Source organism: Eucyclogobius newberryi, unplaced genomic scaffold (genome assembly GCF_026437365.1).
Source record: "Eucyclogobius newberryi isolate DKJ021-1_F unplaced genomic scaffold, fEucNew1.0.hap1 SCAF_20, whole genome shotgun sequence".
Classification (NCBI taxonomy): domain Eukaryota; kingdom Metazoa; phylum Chordata; class Actinopteri; order Gobiiformes; family Gobiidae; genus Eucyclogobius; species Eucyclogobius newberryi.
In genome coordinates, this window is record NW_027315835.1 from 7,332,321 (window position 1) to 7,350,861 (window position 18,541).

Sequence of the window (18,541 nt, forward strand, 5' to 3'; positions counted from 1 at the left end):
AACAGGGGAGGAACCAGGGGAGGAACCAGGGGAGGAGCCAGGGAGGAACCAGGGAGGAGTCAGAATGAACCGTGAGGAGCCAGGGAGGATCCAGGGAGGATCCAGGGAGGAGTCAGGATGAACCGGGAGGAGCCAGGGAGGATCCAGGGAGGAGTCAGGATGAACCGGGAGGAGCCAGGGAGGATCCAGGGAGGAGTCAGGATGAACCGGGAGGAGCCAGGGAGGATCCAGGGAGGAGTCAGGATGAACCGGGAGGAGCCAGGGAGGATCCAGGGAGGATCCAGGGAGGAGTCAGGATGAACCGGGAGGAGCCAGGGAGGATCCAGGGAGGAGTCAGGATGAACCGGGAGGAGCCAGGGAGGATCCAGGGAGGATCCAGGGAGGAGTCAGGATGAACCGGGAGGAGCCAGGGAGCAGATTTATGTTTTTACAAATTTAGAAAGACGCAAACACAATGATAATCTACATTTTGGAGTTAAGCCAGGGCAGATGTAGGCAAAGGCGTGTGTCCAAACACCCCTCCTACCACAGCGCAACTTGGTCTGATCCAGAACCTTCTTTATGCATTGCTGTTGCCTTTAGGACTCCTTTGGCCGTGACACCAGAGGAAACAGGAAGACAAGAACGGTATTTTTCAGCCCATTTAAAGCCACTTCAGCTCTGAGTGGCTTTCATGTTTTCCCCAATCAACTTCAAGTAATGAATTCATACTCCAGCGAGTGATGAAGCCTCGTGAAGCCTCGTGAAGCCCCATGAAGCCTCGTTAAGCATTGGAGGCTTTGAGCCACTTGTATCGACGAGGCCTCGCTGGATGTATATATATATATATATACATTAAAAAAAAAATATATATATATATATATATATATATATAATAAAAGAAACATATATATATTATAAAAAATAAAAATAACATTGACAGGGACAATGCATCATACATAGTTACTAAACAAAGCTTGTAGCCGATGTGATGTTTATAGCCAGTGTTAATGTTCAACTCGCGTCCCTGGTTGGGCCTTTCTACACCCCCCACAGATTTAAAAGAGGATCCATAGGGGACCCATATGTCCCAAAAAGACGATTGAAAGATAATACCTTTTCACAGCTCAACACACTGTTGCAGAAATCAAAGCATAGTGTTGGGTGTAAAGGAAGGACCCCCCACGGAGAGGACACTGTCCTCACCGGAGCCCCTCCCCCTGAATCTGATGAGAGACATTCCTCAGGACTAAGTTTCTTAATGACTATATTTCACATCTAAACCAACTTGATGCTGACTGTGTGATCTAAACTTGTGACTAAATCATGTTTTAGTTTAGTTTGCCACAAGAACTGGTTTGAAGTGTTCATGTCGTACTTAATGTACTTTCTCATTACCTGCTATTGATGTGTGTTCGTTGACAATGTTGTGTATTTTATTATGGTCACATGTCGTTTTTGCTGGTTTGAGTTAAATTTGCCCAAACTGAGAATAAGTTTGACCAAGAGTTAAAGCCACTGCCACTAGGCCACTCCTCCCAGGTCAATAAAAGTGCAGACTCAGTTCTGCTCACTCTCTCTTCTTCCATCGTGACCTGCCAGGACGACACACCGGGTCGGGGACCCCCGCAGGGGCCCCTCCCCCACCAGGGAGGCTGCATTATCTTCCAAACTCGGCTTTCACCAAACAACCCGAACATCTTCATCGAAAAATGCACAATTCAACGGACCCTGGACTCATCAAACTCTTCGAATGCTAAACCTGCTCAAGCATCAGCGCCCGGACAGCTCCAAGGACGCAGAGACGTGGGAGGCCTCGCTCCACACCTTCCTTGGACACATGCGACCTGAAAGTGGCTGATATTTACAGAGTGGCATTTAAAGACAGGTTCACTTGAATTATTCCCCAAAACCTAATTCTTAATACCAGCATTTCTTTTAACTAAGTTGAGCCCAGGCACAGCCTGTGTAACCAAATGTGTCAATTAATTGATTTTATATATTTGTTTATTAAACCACACAAAATCATCCTGGTTTATAGAGTTTGTATTGATTTTTATAGAATTATGATTGTCGGTCAATGAATCGTGTTCTCCCCTTCAGAGAATGAGACTGAGTAGATGTTAATGTTTTGCTGAACAAGCTTCAGATGGAGCCCTTTTAAATATAAATATGAACATTAACTACCTAAAATGCTACACGTGTTGTCCAATGTAACGGCTCGTCCCAGAGAATATACATTACATCTTGGAACAAATGTGTGAGCAAAAAATGAGTATGATTACCCTACAAAAGGCATTAATACGCATGTCCATTATTATAACTACATCAGTGGTAAATGTACACATTCTTCCTCATGCACTTTCAGAACACTTACAGGTGAGCACAGTTCTATGTTCTTTCCTCCGAGACACTCCAAATGAGAGCGCATTACAATCATAATAAAACCATATCAGTCATAAATAGGTTTTACACAGCCGCGCCTTCATCTGACACGTCCCCTTGAACAGACAAAATCAGGACGCTCAGGTTTAACAGGATGTTCCCCTCTGTCCCATTGTTTCTCTCATGGGGCAGTCTGTTCTGTTCTGTTTGATTTGGCTCCAGTTTGATTCCAGGAGAAAGTAACAAGCTGGTTCAGAAATTACCATTATAGTTTTAGATCAAAAGATTGAGATAAAAAAGTTCTATCCTCAAAATTGTTGGTGAGCTTCAGAAAAACTATAATAAAGTCTATAATATAAAATGACAAACCCTTTCTGCAGAACACAATGATGACACGGATGAACCTGAAACACTTTATTTGTAGATCACAATTTGTACAAAAAGACATTCAAAGTACTTTATACAACAAGAAAACATGCATTCAAAACAATGCAGACACGGGGGGGCTGTGGGGCCTTAGGGGGGCTGTGGGGCCTCAGGGGGGCTGTGGGGCCTTAGGGGGGCTGTGGGGCCTTAGGGGGGCTGTGGGGCCTCAGGGGGGCTGTGTGGGGCCTTAGGGGGGCTGTGGGGCCTCAGGGGGCTGTGGGGCCTTAGGGGGGCTGTGGGGCCTCAGGGGGCTGTGGGGCCTTAGGGGGGCTGTGGGGCCTTAGGGGGGCTGTGGGGCCTCAGGGGGGCTGTGGGGCCTTAGGGGGGCTGTGGGGACTTAGGGGGGGGGCTGCAGGGACTTAGGGGGTCTGCTGGGCCTTAGGGGGGCTGCGGGGCTGCGGGTGTCTACGGGGTCGTCTGGGGGTCTGCAGGGTCTTCTGTGGGGTCTGCAGGGTCTTCTGTGGGGTCTGTAGGGTCTTCTGTGGGGGCTGCGGGTCCTTCTGTGGGGGCTGTGGGGTCTTCTCCGGGGGCTACGGGGTCTTCTGTGGGGGCTGCGGGTCCTTCTGTGGGGGCTGAGGGTCCTTCTGTGGGGGCTGTGGGGCCTTTGGGGAGGGCTGCGAGTCCTTCTGTGGGGGCTGCGGGGCCTTCGGGGGGGTCTGAGGAGCCTTCTCTGGGGGCTGCGGGTCCTTCTGTGGGGGCTGCGGGGCCTTCGGGGGAGTCTGAGGGGCCTTCTCTGGGGTCTGAGGGGCCTTCTCTGGGGGCTGTGGGGTCTTCTCCGGGGGCCACGGGGTCTTCTGTGGGGGCTGCGGGTCCTTCTGTGGGGGCTGTGGGTCCTTCTGTGGGGGCTGCGGGGCCTTCTCTGGGGGCTGCGGGGCCTTCTCTGGGGGCTGAGGGGCCTTCTCTGGGGGCTGCGGGGTCGTCTGAGGGTCCTTGGCCTCTGGCGGCCCCATGTACAGGTGAATAATGTCCAGGTCATGAAGCTTCTTCCACAGCGCACTCTCCAAGTTGTAGTTGTGGTTTGCGTAGAATATGACTTTCGTTTTGGCTCCACGCTCATAGTAGTAGTTGGAGTATTTCTTGTGGTCTCCAGTGATGAAGCCGTACACATCCACCTGGAACACAGAGATGGATAAGATATTGATATATGTTGTTTCAAACGTGTATTTGCTGCTTTCACCACGCTGGGACGACCGTACGATCAGCAGCTCCAGACTTTCCCTGTGGTGGCACCAGGGCCGGCAATAACTTAGAAAATGACTTGATTGATTACTACTTTCGGAATGACTAAACTTTCCTTTTTTCAAATAAGTATAGATATTCCTTCAAATATTTACCATTATTTACCCACAATATATAGTGCCACGACTGCAGCTCTTAGCCCGTTGCACACTGCATCACACAGACACAAGAAGAAGTCCAAAACCCTGTCCAAAAGTCGCCCCAAAAGTCCCAGAGTGTAACACCACTGCTTACTCTGTCGCACAGGTGCAGCGCCAGGAAAATCATGAAGGCGCCGTTTGTGGGTCTAACGATGGCCCAGTATCCAGCGTTCAGCGTCGGCGACTTTAAGAACCTGCGGGTCAGAGAAGAGTTCCTGAATCCGCTCCGTGTTTTAGAGAGATCATATAGTGAAGTGACAGCGACCTGTTTCGGACGTATCGCAGGAAGTCCATGTGCAGAAGGTAGAAGCGCGTCTCATTGAACGCATCCGAGTACGAGGTCCAGGGACTGAAACACAGAACAGGGTGCTCAGGGTCCGCCCCTTTTCTACCCCCCCGCCTCCTCACCCCCTCCTCACCCGCTCCCTCACTTGAGTCTTACCGTCGTCCTTTATATGAACCGAAGGTTAGTCTCTCGTGTTTGTAAAGTCCCTGCAGCCATTCGAAGTCCCTCATGCCCTCAGGGATCAGCACATACTTTATCCCCTAGAAAATCATGAAACCAGAACTAAACCAAGACTAAACCAGGTCTAACCCGGGTCTAAACCAGGACTAAACCAGGTCTAACCCGGGTCTAAATGAGGGCTAAACCAGGACTAAACAAGGTCTAATCAGGGTTTAAACCAGGTCTAAACCAGGTCTAATCAGGGTCTAAACCAGGACTAAACCTCGTCCTGTGGGGCCTGCGTGTTGTTGAACTTCCGTGTTCCGGCCTGCGTGATGGAATGAGCCGTGTGGACATAGACGTCGGTTCGATTCCCCACGTCGTCCTCGAAACTCTTGGTCACCGCTACGTTCACCCTGGCAACGAGACGAAACTCGTTAGACTGAAGCAGAGCCAGGGCGGAGTCTTTGTGCTCCCTGGGTTTTATCTCCATGACAACGGGACAAATGAGAGAATTTGCCTAAACCAGGGCCTAGACCAGGGCTAAACCAGGGCTAGACCAGGGCTAGACCAGGGCTAGACCAGGGCTAGACCAGGGCTAGACCAGGGCTGGACCAGGGCTAAACCAGGTCTAAACCAGGTCTAAACAGGGCTAGACCAGGGCTAAACAAGGACTAAACTAGGACTAAACTAGGACTAAACCAGGTCCCACAGTTTGAGAAACATCTAAATAAGTACTTTGTTTACACTTCATGTCTTCATAAAGATATACAGTTTCTCAGTAGTAAAAGTCCTGCCTTTCTTCTTTCATGTGCTTATTGCATGTCTGTCTATGTGGGACTCTAAAGTAGATAAACTCTAAAGTAGATAAATATTTGAAGTGTACATATTATTCTTGTTTGTTTGGCTATGATGGAGCCATTACACTTTTACAGCTTTTAAAGTCTTAAAAGCCATAATTTTCTTGCATTGTTACCAAAATAAATAAGCTTGATGAGGGAAAGCCTGGACTCTCCTGAATAACCACTCATGACTGAGAGGAGGAGCCGGGATAACCACTCTGCCACATTGGCCTCATGACTGAGAGGAGGAGCCGGGATAACCACTCTGCCACATTGGCCTCATGACTGAGAGGAGGAGCCGGGATAACCACTCTGCCACATTGGCCTCATGACTGAGAGGAGGAGCCGAGATAACCACTCTGCCACATTGGCCTCATGACTGAGAGGAGGAGCCGAGATAACCACTCTGCCACATTGGCCTCACCTGAAGACATAGTCGTGGCTGTCGATCTCTTGGCCCTTCTTGGACCTCCAGAGGATTCCTCCGGCGCCCACCACAGCACAGCTGATGCAGTCTCGGCCTGGTTTAGGGGTCAGCAGAGGGGCCCGGGGCCTCGGGACCAGGTTCAGAGCCTTCATCACGTCTGAAAAAGAGTGTGAAGAAAAAAAAGAGTAAAATAAATATGATACATATTGGTGCATGTGGTGAATCTGAAGTAAGATGCATCTGATTAAATTAATACTGGGGCAAGTATCGGGATATCAATCCAATACCGATACTGATACCATAAGGTTGATACTGATACCATGAGGTTGATACTGATACCATGAGGTTGATACTGATACCATGAGGTTGATACTGATACCATGAGGTTGATACTGATACCATGAGGTTTGTAGTAAAAATGTGTTGAATCTCTTCAGGATTGTGTTGTCACATCTCATGGAATTTACATTTGACCCAATTTTAAACCCCAGGGTCAGTTTGTCACTTTAGTACAAGACACTAAGCACATGTGGGGCTGGCTGTGCACATGTGGGGCTGGCTGTGCACATGTGGGGCAGGTTATGCACATGTGGGGCTGGCTGTGCACATGTGGGGCGGGCTGTGCACATGTGGGGCTGGCTGTGCACATGTAGGGCTGGCTGTGCACATGTGGGGCTGGCTGTGCACATGTGGGGCTGGCTGTGCACATGTGGGGCTGGCTGTGCACATGTGGGGCTGGCTGTGCACATGTAGGGCAGTTATGGCAGGTTAGGCACATGTGGGACTGGTTGTGCACATGTGGGGCAGGATATGCACATGTGGAGCAGGATATGCACATGTGGGGCAGGATATGCACATGTGGGGCAGGATATGCACATGTGGGGCAGGATATGCACATGTGGGGCAGGATATGCACATGTGGGGCAGGTTATGCACATGTGGGGCAGGTTATGCATATGTGGGACAGGTTATGGCAGGTCAGGTTGTGCACATGTGGGGCCGGTGTGTTTAATCAGAACATTCACAGAATTGGAGCCAGACCGTTCTGGACTCTTGTGTGACCTCTCTGACCCGTCTCTCTGACCCGTCTCTCTGGTCTGACCTCTCTGACCCGTCTCTCTGACCCGTTTCTCTGACCCGTCTCTCTGACCTGACCCGTCTCTCTGACCCGTCTCTCTGACCCGTCTCTCTGACCCGTCTCTCTGACCCGTCTCTCTGGTCTGACCTCTCTGACCCGTCTCTCTGACCCGTCTCTCTGACCCGTCTCTCTGGTCTGACCTCTCTGACCCGTCTCTCTGACCCGTCTCTCTGACCCGTCTCTCTGACCTGACCTGTCTCTCTGACCTGACCTGTCTCTCTGACCCGTCTCTCTGACCCGTCTCTCTGGTCTAACCTTGGTGGTTGAAGTCCATGAATCCAAAGGGGTTGTTGAAGTGTGACAGCCTGTTCCACTCGCTCATGGTGATGCTGCCGTTGAACACGTACATTCGAATGTTTGGGATGAACGTGTCTCTGAGCTCCGGGTCAGAGTCGATCTTCGTCCACAAACTGCTGTCACATTTCTGCACCCAAGGGGGAAATGAGAAATGTTGAAATTAGATCAAATAACATTGTAAACTACGCAAAGAAACACAAAGAAACACAAAGAAACACAAAGAAACCTTCCCAGCAAAAGGCCACCTGTGTGGCCTTGTCTCTTTCTCTCTGTCCTGGTCCTCACCTGTGTGGTCTTGTCTCTCTCTCTCCGTCTTGTACTGGTCGTCGAAGTCCCACTGGGGCATTTTCTTTAAGTCCTTCTGGTGCAGGATGGGGATGGGTGTGAGGCCGCGCGGCTCGGTCGTGGTGGGAGGAACCGTGATGGGAGCAAACCAGAACTGAGAACCCAACTTCATCAAACTGCAGAGAGGACGTCTCGGTGTTACGCAGTGCAGCAGCGGAGGGGAACATTTGTAATATCAGTTGTAAATACAAGAAATAATATAGTCTCACTAATTGTTCCGTGAGACGTGGGTCCAGGTGACGTGGAGCACAGTTGCCACGGCGAGGACGAAGAGCAGGGGCAGAATGTGGGCGTGAACCTGCCTGGACATGTCCCTCTGTGGCTCCGCCCTACAACACACACAGCAGACGGGTGTTCACGTTCAAATCATCACGTTGTGTCGTGGGATAATCGTAAGAGCGCCGGAGCTGGTGTAACAGGCAGTTTGCAAAACACTCGGATCCCGGCGCGAGCCATATACAGCTCATCCCCAGACGCTTCACTCACTCCACACTCGGAACGCTTTCTGTGTCACATGTGGACATGCTGGGACGATAACACGACACACTTTTCTGACAGTTTAAACCATCATTTGACAAACGTGTGGTGTTATCAGGCATTGTTGTTCGTCAAATCAAATCTGTCGCATCATTTATGTGGATTTTGGCTCTTGTTTATGGTCTGGTTGCTAGGTAACTGTTGTGGATTTACCTGTGCGGCTCATGTCCAACCAGGAAGTAACATTATAAACTTCACCAAAATAATCGAACCGGGGAAAGTGTTGATTGGAGTTGTAAATCTCATCATCGCGTTGAGTGCCTTTTAAGCGAAAAGTGTCATCTGACCTGTCACATGCACTTTAAAGAAGCGAAGAGGAACCATTACCTGCCGGACAAATCCACAGCACGCCACAGGACAGGAACAGGGAAGAAGCAGGGGAGGACCCAGGAAGGATCCAGGGAGGATCCAGGGAGGAACAGGGGAGGAGCTAGGAAGGATCCAGGGAGGACCCAGGAAGGATCCAGGGAGGACCCAGGAAGGATCCAGGGAGGATCCAGGGAGGAATAGGGGAGGAGCTAGGGAGGAACCAGGGAGGAACAGGGAAGAAGCAGGGGAGGACCCAGGGAGGAACAGGGGAGGAGCCAGGGAGGAACCAGGGAGGAACAGGGAGGAACAGGGAGGAACAGGTGAGGAGCCAGGGAAGAAGCAGGGGAGGAGCCAGGGAGGAACCAGGGAGGAGCCAGGAGGAGCCAGGGAGGAACAGGGGAGGAAACAGGGGAGGAGCCAGGGAGGAACAGGGAAGAGCCAGGGGAGGAGCCATGGAGGAACAGGGGAGGAACCAGGGGAGGAGCCAGGGAGGAACAGGGGAGGAACCAGGGAGGATCCAGGGAGGGGCAGGGGAGGAGCCAGGGGAGGAGCCATGGAGGAACAGGGGAGGAACCAGGGGAGGAACCAGGGGAGGAGCCAGGGAGGAACCAGGGAGGAGTCAGAATGAACCAGGAGGAGCCAGGGAGGATCCAGGGAGGATCCAGGGAGGATCCAGGGAGGAGTCAGGATGAACCGGGAGGAGCCAGGGAGGATCCAGGGAGGAGTCAGGATGAACTGGGAGGAGCCAGGGAGGATCCAGGGAGGAAACAGGGGAGGAGCCAGGGAGGAACAGGGAAGAGCCAGGGGAGGAGCCATGGAGGAACAGGGGAGGAACCAGGGGAGGAGCCAGGGAGGAACAGGGGAGGAACCAGGGAGGATCCAGGGAGGGGCAGGGGAGGAGCCAGGGGAGGAGCCATGGAGGAACAGGGGAGGAACCAGGGGAGGAACCAGGGGAGGAGCCAGGGAGGAACCAGGGAGGAGTCAGAATGAACCGTGAGGAGCCAGGGAGGATCCAGGGAGGATCCAGGGAGGATCCAGGGAGGAGTCAGGATGAACCGGGAGGAGCCAGGGAGGATCCAGGGAGGAGTCAGGATGAACCGGGAGGAGCCAGGGAGGATCCAGGGAGGAGTCAGGATGAACCGGGAGGAGCCAGGGAGGATCCAGGGAGGAGTCAGGATGAACCGGGAGGAGCCAGGGAGGATCCAGGGAGGATCCAGGGAGGAGTCAGGATGAACCGGGAGGAGCCAGGGAGGATCCAGGGAGGAGTCAGGATGAACCGGGAGGAGCCAGGGAGGATCCAGGGAGGATCCAGGGAGGAGTCAGGATGAACCGGGAGGAGCCAGGGAGCAGATTTATGTTTTTACAAATTTAGAAAGACGCAAACACAATGATAATCTACATTTTGGAGTTAAGCCAGGGCAGATGTAGGCAAAGGCGTGTGTCCAAACACCCCTCCTACCACAGCGCAACTTGGTCTGATCCAGAACCTTCTTTATGCATTGCTGTTGCCTTTAGGACTCTTTTGGCCGTGACACCAGAGGAAACAGGAAGACAAGAACGGTATTTTTCAGCCCATTTAAAGCCACTTCAGCTCTGAGTGGCTTTCATGTTTTCCCCAATCAACTTCAAGTAATGAATTCATACTCCAGCGAGTGATGAAGCCTCGTGAAGCCTCGTGAAGCCCCATGAAGCCTCGTTAAGCATTGGAGGCTTTGAGCCACTTGTATCGACGAGGCCTCGCTGGATGTATATATATATATATATACATTAAAAAAAAAATATATATATATATATATATATATATATATAATAAAAGAAACATATATATATTATAAAAAATAAAAATAACATTGACAGGGACAATGCATCATACATAGTTACTAAACAAAGCTTGTAGCCGATGTGATGTTTATAGCCAGTGTTAATGTTCAACTCGCGTCCCTGGTTGGGCCTTTCTACACCCCCCACAGATTTAAAAGAGGATCCATAGGGGACCCATATGTCCCAAAAAGACAATTGAAAGATAATACCTTTTCACAGCTCAACACACTGTTGCAGAAATCAAAGCATAGTGTTGGGTGTAAAGGAAGGACCCCCCACGGAGAGGACACTGTCCTCACCGGAGCCCCTCCCCCTGAATCTGATGAGAGACATTCCTCAGGACTAAGTTTCTTAATGACTATATTTCACATCTAAACCAACTTGATGCTGACTGTGTGATCTAAACTTGTGACTAAATCATGTTTTAGTTTAGTTTGCCACAAGAACTGGTTTGAAGTGTTCATGTCGTACTTAATGTACTTTCTCATTACCTGCTATTGATGTGTGTTCGTTGACAATGTTGTGTATTTTATTATGGTCACATGTCGTTTTTGCTGGTTTGAGTTAAATTTGCCCAAACTGAGAATAAGTTTGACCAAGAGTTAAAGCCACTGCCACTAGGCCACTCCTCCCAGGTCAATAAAAGTGCAGACTCAGTTCTGCTCACTCTCTCTTCTTCCATCGTGACCTGCCAGGACGACACACCGGGTCGGGGACCCCCGCAGGGGCCCCTCCCCCACCAGGGAGGCTGCATTATCTTCCAAACTCGGCTTTCACCAAACAACCCGAACATCTTCATCGAAAAATGCACAATTCAACGGACCCTGGACTCATCAAACTCTTCGAATGCTAAACCTGCTCAAGCATCAGCGCCCGGACAGCTCCAAGGACGCAGAGACGTGGGAGGCCTCGCTCCACACCTTCCTTGGACACATGCGACCTGAAAGTGGCTGATATTTACAGAGTGGCATTTAAAGACAGGTTCACTTGAATTATTCCCCAAAACCTAATTCTTAATACCAGCATTTCTTTTAACTAAGTTGAGCCCAGGCACAGCCTGTGTAACCAAATGTGTCAATTAATTGATTTTATATATTTGTTTATTAAACCACACAAAATCATCCTGGTTTATAGAGTTTGTATTGATTTTTATAGAATTATGATTGTCGGTCAATGAATCGTGTTCTCCCCTTCAGAGAATGAGACTGAGTAGATGTTAATGTTTTGCTGAACAAGCTTCAGATGGAGCCCTTTTAAATATAAATATGAACATTAACTACCTAAAATGCTACACGTGTTGTCCAATGTAACGGCTCGTCCCAGAGAATATACATTACATCTTGGAACAAATGTGTGAGCAAAAAATGAGTATGATTACCCTACAAAAGGCATTAATACGCATGTCCATTATTATAACTACATCAGTGGTAAATGTACACATTCTTCCTCATGCACTTTCAGAACACTTACAGGTGAGCACAGTTCTATGTTCTTTCCTCCGAGACACTCCAAATGAGAGCGCATTACAATCATAATAAAACCATATCAGTCATAAATAGGTTTTACACAGCCGCGCCTTCATCTGACACGTCCCCTTGAACAGACAAAATCAGGACGCTCAGGTTTAACAGGATGTTCCCCTCTGTCCCATTGTTTCTCTCATGGGGCAGTCTGTTCTGTTCTGTTTGATTTGGCTCCAGTTTGATTCCAGGAGAAAGTAACAAGCTGGTTCAGAAATTACCATTATAGTTTTAGATCAAAAGATTGAGATAAAAAAGTTCTATCCTCAAAATTGTTGGTGAGCTTCAGAAAAACTATAATAAAGTCTATAATATAAAATGACAAACCCTTTCTGCAGAACACAATGATGACACGGATGAACCTGAAACACTTTATTTGTAGATCACAATTTGTACAAAAAGACATTCAAAGTACTTTATACAACAAGAAAACATGCATTCAAAACAATGCAGACACGGGGGGGCTGTGGGGCCTTAGGGGGGCTGTGGGGCCTCAGGGGGGCTGTGGGGCCTTAGGGGGGCTGTGGGGCCTTAGGGGGGCTGTGGGGCCTCAGGGGGGCTGTGTGGGGCCTTAGGGGGGCTGTGGGGCCTCAGGGGGCTGTGGGGCCTTAGGGGGGCTGTGGGGCCTCAGGGGGCTGTGGGGCCTTAGGGGGGCTGTGGGGCCTTAGGGGGGCTGTGGGGCCTCAGGGGGGCTGTGGGGCCTTAGGGGGGCTGTGGGGACTTAGGGGGGGGGCTGCAGGGACTTAGGGGGTCTGCTGGGCCTTAGGGGGGCTGCGGGGCTGCGGGTGTCTACGGGGTCGTCTGGGGGTCTGCAGGGTCTTCTGTGGGGTCTGCAGGGTCTTCTGTGGGGTCTGTAGGGTCTTCTGTGGGGGCTGCGGGTCCTTCTGTGGGGGCTGTGGGGTCTTCTCCGGGGGCTACGGGGTCTTCTGTGGGGGCTGCGGGTCCTTCTGTGGGGGCTGAGGGTCCTTCTGTGGGGGCTGTGGGGCCTTTGGGGAGGGCTGCGAGTCCTTCTGTGGGGGCTGCGGGGCCTTCGGGGGGGTCTGAGGAGCCTTCTCTGGGGGCTGCGGGTCCTTCTGTGGGGGCTGCGGGGCCTTCGGGGGAGTCTGAGGGGCCTTCTCTGGGGTCTGAGGGGCCTTCTCTGGGGGCTGTGGGGTCTTCTCCGGGGGCCACGGGGTCTTCTGTGGGGGCTGCGGGTCCTTCTGTGGGGGCTGTGGGTCCTTCTGTGGGGGCTGCGGGGCCTTCTCTGGGGGCTGCGGGGCCTTCTCTGGGGGCTGAGGGGCCTTCTCTGGGGGCTGCGGGGTCGTCTGAGGGTCCTTGGCCTCTGGCGGCCCCATGTACAGGTGAATAATGTCCAGGTCATGAAGCTTCTTCCACAGCGCACTCTCCAAGTTGTAGTTGTGGTTTGCGTAGAATATGACTTTCGTTTTGGCTCCACGCTCATAGTAGTAGTTGGAGTATTTCTTGTGGTCTCCAGTGATGAAGCCGTACACATCCACCTGGAACACAGAGATGGATAAGATATTGATATATGTTGTTTCAAACGTGTATTTGCTGCTTTCACCACGCTGGGACGACCGTACGATCAGCAGCTCCAGACTTTCCCTGTGGTGGCACCAGGGCCGGCAATAACTTAGAAAATGACTTGATTGATTACTACTTTCGGAATGACTAAACTTTCCTTTTTTCAAATAAGTATAGATATTCCTTCAAATATTTACCATTATTTACCCACAATATATAGTGCCACGACTGCAGCTCTTAGCCCGTTGCACACTGCATCACACAGACACAAGAAGAAGTCCAAAACCCTGTCCAAAAGTCGCCCCAAAAGTCCCAGAGTGTAACACCACTGCTTACTCTGTCGCACAGGTGCAGCGCCAGGAAAATCATGAAGGCGCCGTTTGTGGGTCTAACGATGGCCCAGTATCCAGCGTTCAGCGTCGGCGACTTTAAGAACCTGCGGGTCAGAGAAGAGTTCCTGAATCCGCTCCGTGTTTTAGAGAGATCATATAGTGAAGTGACAGCGACCTGTTTCGGACGTATCGCAGGAAGTCCATGTGCAGAAGGTAGAAGCGCGTCTCATTGAACGCATCCGAGTACGAGGTCCAGGGACTGAAACACAGAACAGGGTGCTCAGGGTCCGCCCCTTTTCTACCCCCCCGCCTCCTCACCCCCTCCTCACCCGCTCCCTCACTTGAGTCTTACCGTCGTCCTTTATATGAACCGAAGGTTAGTCTCTCGTGTTTGTAAAGTCCCTGCAGCCATTCGAAGTCCCTCATGCCCTCAGGGATCAGCACATACTTTATTCCCTAGAAAACAAGACAAGACATCATGAAACCAGAACTGACCCAGGACCGGCCCTAGACCGACTCAAGACTTATCCAAGACAGACCCAAGACGGACCCAGGACTGACCCAAGACGGACCCAGGACTGACCCAGGACTGACCCAAGACGGACCCAGGACTGACCTAGGACTGACCCAAGACTGACCCAGGACTAAACAATGTATGATTTTGTCTCCGATCCTGTGTTCACCAACAATCTGATCATTGTCCCAGTAAAATACTAAAGTATTGTAGTAAATGTCTGCGTATACCTTGTCATGTGGGGCTCGTTTGTATTTGTATTTTGATAACAGTATTTCGGACGCTGTGATGGAGTTAGCCGTGTGAACGTAGATATCGGTGCGATTGCCGACATCTTCCTCAAAACCTTTAACCAGTGCTCCATTCACCCTGAGGACAAAACAAACACGTGTCAGACAGGACCTTTCCCTGATGGTCACTGATGGTCAATGTGGCTACGTGCTCCGGTTCAAGAGCCACGCATGAGCTGCTAACGCCACCCAAACATAACAAATGCTTTCTTAATGAATCTAAAGTGTACCTGTGTACGTTTTAATCATAAGGCCGATCTCACGATTCACAAAAAGTCATTCCAAGTGTGTGTGTGTGAGGGGCGTGGCTAAAGCTAGCGTGCACAGGAACAGTTTTGCCTCATTTCTTTGACTTCTCTCAAAGCCTCGACGCCGCGTTTGAACCTCTCTTTATGTCTTTGGCTTTGGATCAGGTCAGACGCATTATGACCTGGAAATATCAGATTGTGGCTCTTGACAAAGCGAGTGCCGTGTGGCCATAAACAGGAAACAGCTGTTGCTAACGTGCTTTGCTAGCTTTGTGTCGCTAAGGCTCGACATATAACTTAGCATCAGTGGAAATATAGCATTTTACCTCAAGACTGAGACAGTGTTTGGTGAGAAATTATTATTTGTTGTGTTTCTTTCTGCTTTTTGACATCTCGTTTTGGCCTGTCTGGACTTGCTCAGACTCTGGTCTGAGCATGTGGCTGTAGACCAGGAAACTAAACAAGGCTGGAACAGGCCTAAAACAGCACTAGACCAGGACTAGTGAACAGTAGCCAACTAAACTAGGACTAACTAAATCAGGACTTTATCAGTGCTAGTGTCCAACAGTGAATCAGACACAACACATACGTAAAGAGTAATGGGCAGTTTTTGACCAAAGACGTGAAGCCTGGGGCCAATCACAGCTCTGAGAGGAGGAGCCGGGATAACCACTCTGCCACATTGGCCACATGACTGAGAGGAAGAGCCGGGATAACCACTCTGCCACATTGGCCACATGACTGAGAGGAAGAGCCGGGATAACCACTCTGCCACATTGGCCTCATGACTGAGAGGAGGAGCCGGGATAACCACTCACCTGAAGACATAGTCGTGGTTGTCGATCTCTTGGCCCTTCTTGGACCTCCAGAGGATTCCTCCGGCGCCCACCACAGCACAGCTGATGCAGTCTCGGCCTGGTTTAGGGGTCAGCAGAGGGGCCCGGGGCCTCGGGACCAGGTTCAGACCGTTCATCACGTCTGAGAGAAGACAACAATTGAAGACTGTGTTAGATAGATAATACTTTTTTAATGCTGAAATTCTAGATGTATACCGTAAAAAAAAGGAGAGAGAAAAAGCTCTAGTGTCATCTTTTATAACTGAACTCAGGTTTTACAAAAGCTGCTGATGTTTATCTCAGACCTCTACAAACGTGTTGAATTCATTTTCTTTCTTTCTTTGAATTCAAACTCTGTTAATGTGTACTTTCTGTGTACTTCCTCATTGTGAACTGACATCAGACCATTACATGGGACCCAAGCAACAGTGATATAAAACACAGTTAATCTGTGGATTAACTCTCTTTTATATCGCTATTATGCTTAGTCAGTGGAAGGACGAGCTCAGCAGCAAGATAAGACAACGACCTTGAGAACGATCCGCGCCTCTTGCAATCTGTTACGGACTAAACTTCAACAGAACTAAACCAGGACTTGAACCCGTCTCTCTGACCCGTCTCTCTGACCCGTCTCTCTGACCCGTCTCTCTGACCCGTCTCTCTGGTCTGACCTCTCTGACCCGTCTCTCTGACCCGTCTCTCTGACCCGTCTCTCTGGTCTGACCTCTCTGACCCGTCTCTCTGACCCGTCTCTCTGACCCATCTCTCTGGTCTGACCTCTCTGACCCGTCTCTCTGACCCGTCTCTCTGACCCGTCTCTCTGACCCGTCTCTCTGACCTGACCTGTCTCTCTGACCCGTCTCTCTGACCCGTCTCTCTGGTCTAACCTTGGTGGTTGAAGTCCATGAATCCAAAGGGGTTGTTGAAGTGTGACAGCCTGTTCCACTCGCTCATGGTGATGCTGCCGTTGAACACGTACATTCGAATGTTTGGGATGAACGTGTCTCTGAGCTCCGGGTCAGAGTCGATCTTCGTCCACAAACTGCTGTCACATTTCTGCACCCAAGGGGGAAATGAGAAATGTTGAAATTAGATCAAATAACATTGTAAACTACGCAAAGAAACACAAAGAAACACAAAGAAACCTTCCCAGCAAAAGGCCACCTGTGTGGTCTTGTCTCTCTCTGTCCTGGTCCTCACCTGTGTGGTCTTGTCTCTCTCTGTCCTGGTCCTCACCTGTGTGGTCTTGTCTCTCTCTGTCCTGGTCCTCACCTGTGTGGTCTTGTCTCTCTCTGTCCTGGTCCTCACCTGTGTGGTCTTGTCTCTCTCTGTCCTGGTCCTCACCTGTGTGGTCTTGTCTCTCTCTCTCTGTCCTGGTCCTCACCTGTGTGGTCTTGTCTCTCTCTCTCTGTCCTGGTCCTCACCTGTGTGGTCTTGTCTCTCTCTCTCTCTGTCTTGGCCCTCACCTGTGTGGTCTTGTCTCTCTCTGTCCTGGTCCTCACCTGTGTGGTCTTGTGTCTCTCTCGGTCCGTTCTGTACTGGTCGTCGAAGTCCCACTGGGGCAGTTTCTTGAAGTCCTTCCGGTGCAGGATGGGGATGGGTGTAAGGTCGGGCGGCTCGGTCGTGGTGGGAGGAACCGTGGAGAACTGATAACCTCTGAGGGACCACACAGGCGAACTGCAGAGAGAGAAACATGTACAAGTTTCAGTGTTTTAAGCAAATCCACGTTAGCATCTATAAAACTGTAGCATGAACACATCAGGCCGGCCTCTTCTTTCTCTGAGCGTTGAGTGTCGCTACTTGAAGGGGTCAAGGATGTGTGTGGGACCCTCAAGTGATCGGAGTGGTGGATGTTTTTCTCTTAGGACTGGACAGAGCTGAAGAGTGGACGAGCCAATAGTGAAATATTATGTGGAATTCATTTATATTTAAATACACACATATACAAGGCAGGTTTATTTGTAGAGCACATTCGATCAATCGATCAATCAATCAATCAATCAACCTTTGTTTATAGAGCCCTTTACAACACTTAAATGACCAAAGTGCTTCACAATAAAATCAAGGCAATACAAAATATAGAACTAAATAAAAACAAACTGTACAAAATAAAGTGCAATTACATTACAGTGTTAAAAGCCAGTCTGAATAAAAACCTTTTTAGCCCAGCGAGAGTCGGGGGGCGCGTGTCAGGGTGTCGTGTCGGGGGGCGCGTGAAGGGGTGGCGTGTCGGGGGGCGCGTGTCGGGGGGGGCATGTCGGGGGGGACGTATCGGGGGGGGCATGTCGGGGGATGTATCGGGGGGGGCTCGTGTCGGGGGGGCTCGTGTCGGGGGGCTCGTGTCGGGGGGGCGTGTCGGGGGGGCGTGCGGCAACTCCTGTCGGGCATAATGGCGGCTAAGATAAGCGGGCACATGGATCAATACATGAGCACTGCTCAGAAAGGCATCAGCAAAAATACCAGAGGTGCGAAACAGTTATAAGTACCTGGGAATCCCACAGGCAAATGGCAACAAGGTAACAAGGCAGCTACGGCCAAATACCTACAACGAGTGAGGCAAGAGATACAGACCACAGATGTTAAGACGGATTTGGATGGAGGGCTCCATCCAAATCCAGCACCCTGAGACTCTACACTAGCACCCTGAGACTGTACACTAGCACCCTGAGACTCTACACTAGCACCCTGAGACTGTACACTAGCACCCTGAGACTGTACACTAGCACCCTGAGACTCTACACTAGCACCCTGAGACTGTACACTAGCACCCTGAGACTCTACACTAGCACCCTGAGACTCTACACTAGCACCCTGAGACTCTACACTAGCACCCTGAGACTGTACACTAGCACCCTGAGACTGTACACTAGCACCCTGAGACTGTACACTAGCACCCTGAGACTGTACACTAGCACCCTGAGACTCTACACTAGCACCCTGAGACTCTACA

General features: G+C 50.5%; 3 protein-coding genes across 4 annotated transcripts in view; 1 reads left to right on the forward strand and 2 right to left on the reverse strand.

Moving 5' to 3' along the window:
- Positions 1–2,774: 2,774 nt before the first annotated feature.
- Positions 2,775–8,607, reverse strand: LOC140368737 (alpha-N-acetylgalactosaminide alpha-2,6-sialyltransferase 2-like). Its single transcript, XM_072455792.1, has 10 exons — positions 8,528–8,607; positions 7,873–7,992; positions 7,615–7,779; positions 7,277–7,458; positions 5,881–6,040; positions 4,898–5,030; positions 4,612–4,715; positions 4,435–4,518; positions 4,264–4,363; positions 2,775–3,902 (listed from the first exon to the last, which is right to left on the reverse strand). The coding sequence occupies exons 2-10, from the start codon at positions 7,971–7,973 to the stop codon at positions 3,321–3,323; spliced, it is 1,611 nt and encodes a 536-aa protein (XP_072311893.1). The 5' UTR covers positions 7,974–7,992; positions 8,528–8,607; the 3' UTR covers positions 2,775–3,320.
- On the forward strand, positions 8,495–9,201 carry LOC140369477 (uncharacterized). Its single transcript, XM_072456823.1, is given in 2 exon segments — positions 8,495–8,829; positions 8,919–9,201. Coding segments are annotated over 2 exon segments (618 nt in total).
- Positions 9,202–12,218: 3,017 nt separating this feature from the next.
- LOC140368736 (alpha-N-acetylgalactosaminide alpha-2,6-sialyltransferase 2-like) overlaps positions 12,219–18,541 on the reverse strand; it is an 11,706-nt gene continuing 5,383 nt past the window's right edge. Inside the window, exons 2-9 of one of the 2 annotated variants that reach the window (XM_072455790.1) lie at positions 17,094–17,268; positions 16,479–16,647; positions 15,574–15,733; positions 14,448–14,586; positions 14,056–14,159; positions 13,879–13,962; positions 13,708–13,807; positions 12,219–13,346 (exon numbers count right to left, since the gene is read on the reverse strand). In XM_072455790.1, the coding sequence (XP_072311891.1) occupies positions 12,765–13,346; positions 13,708–13,807; positions 13,879–13,962; positions 14,056–14,159; positions 14,448–14,586; positions 15,574–15,733; positions 16,479–16,647; positions 17,094–17,268 (1,513 nt within the window). In that variant the 3' untranslated portion in view covers positions 12,219–12,764. Of the gene's footprint in view, positions 13,347–13,707; positions 13,808–13,878; positions 13,963–14,055; positions 14,160–14,447; positions 14,587–15,573; positions 15,734–16,478; positions 16,648–16,755; positions 16,769–17,093; positions 17,269–18,541 lie in introns of those variants that run through there. The other variant, XM_072455791.1, reaches the window with a different exon arrangement.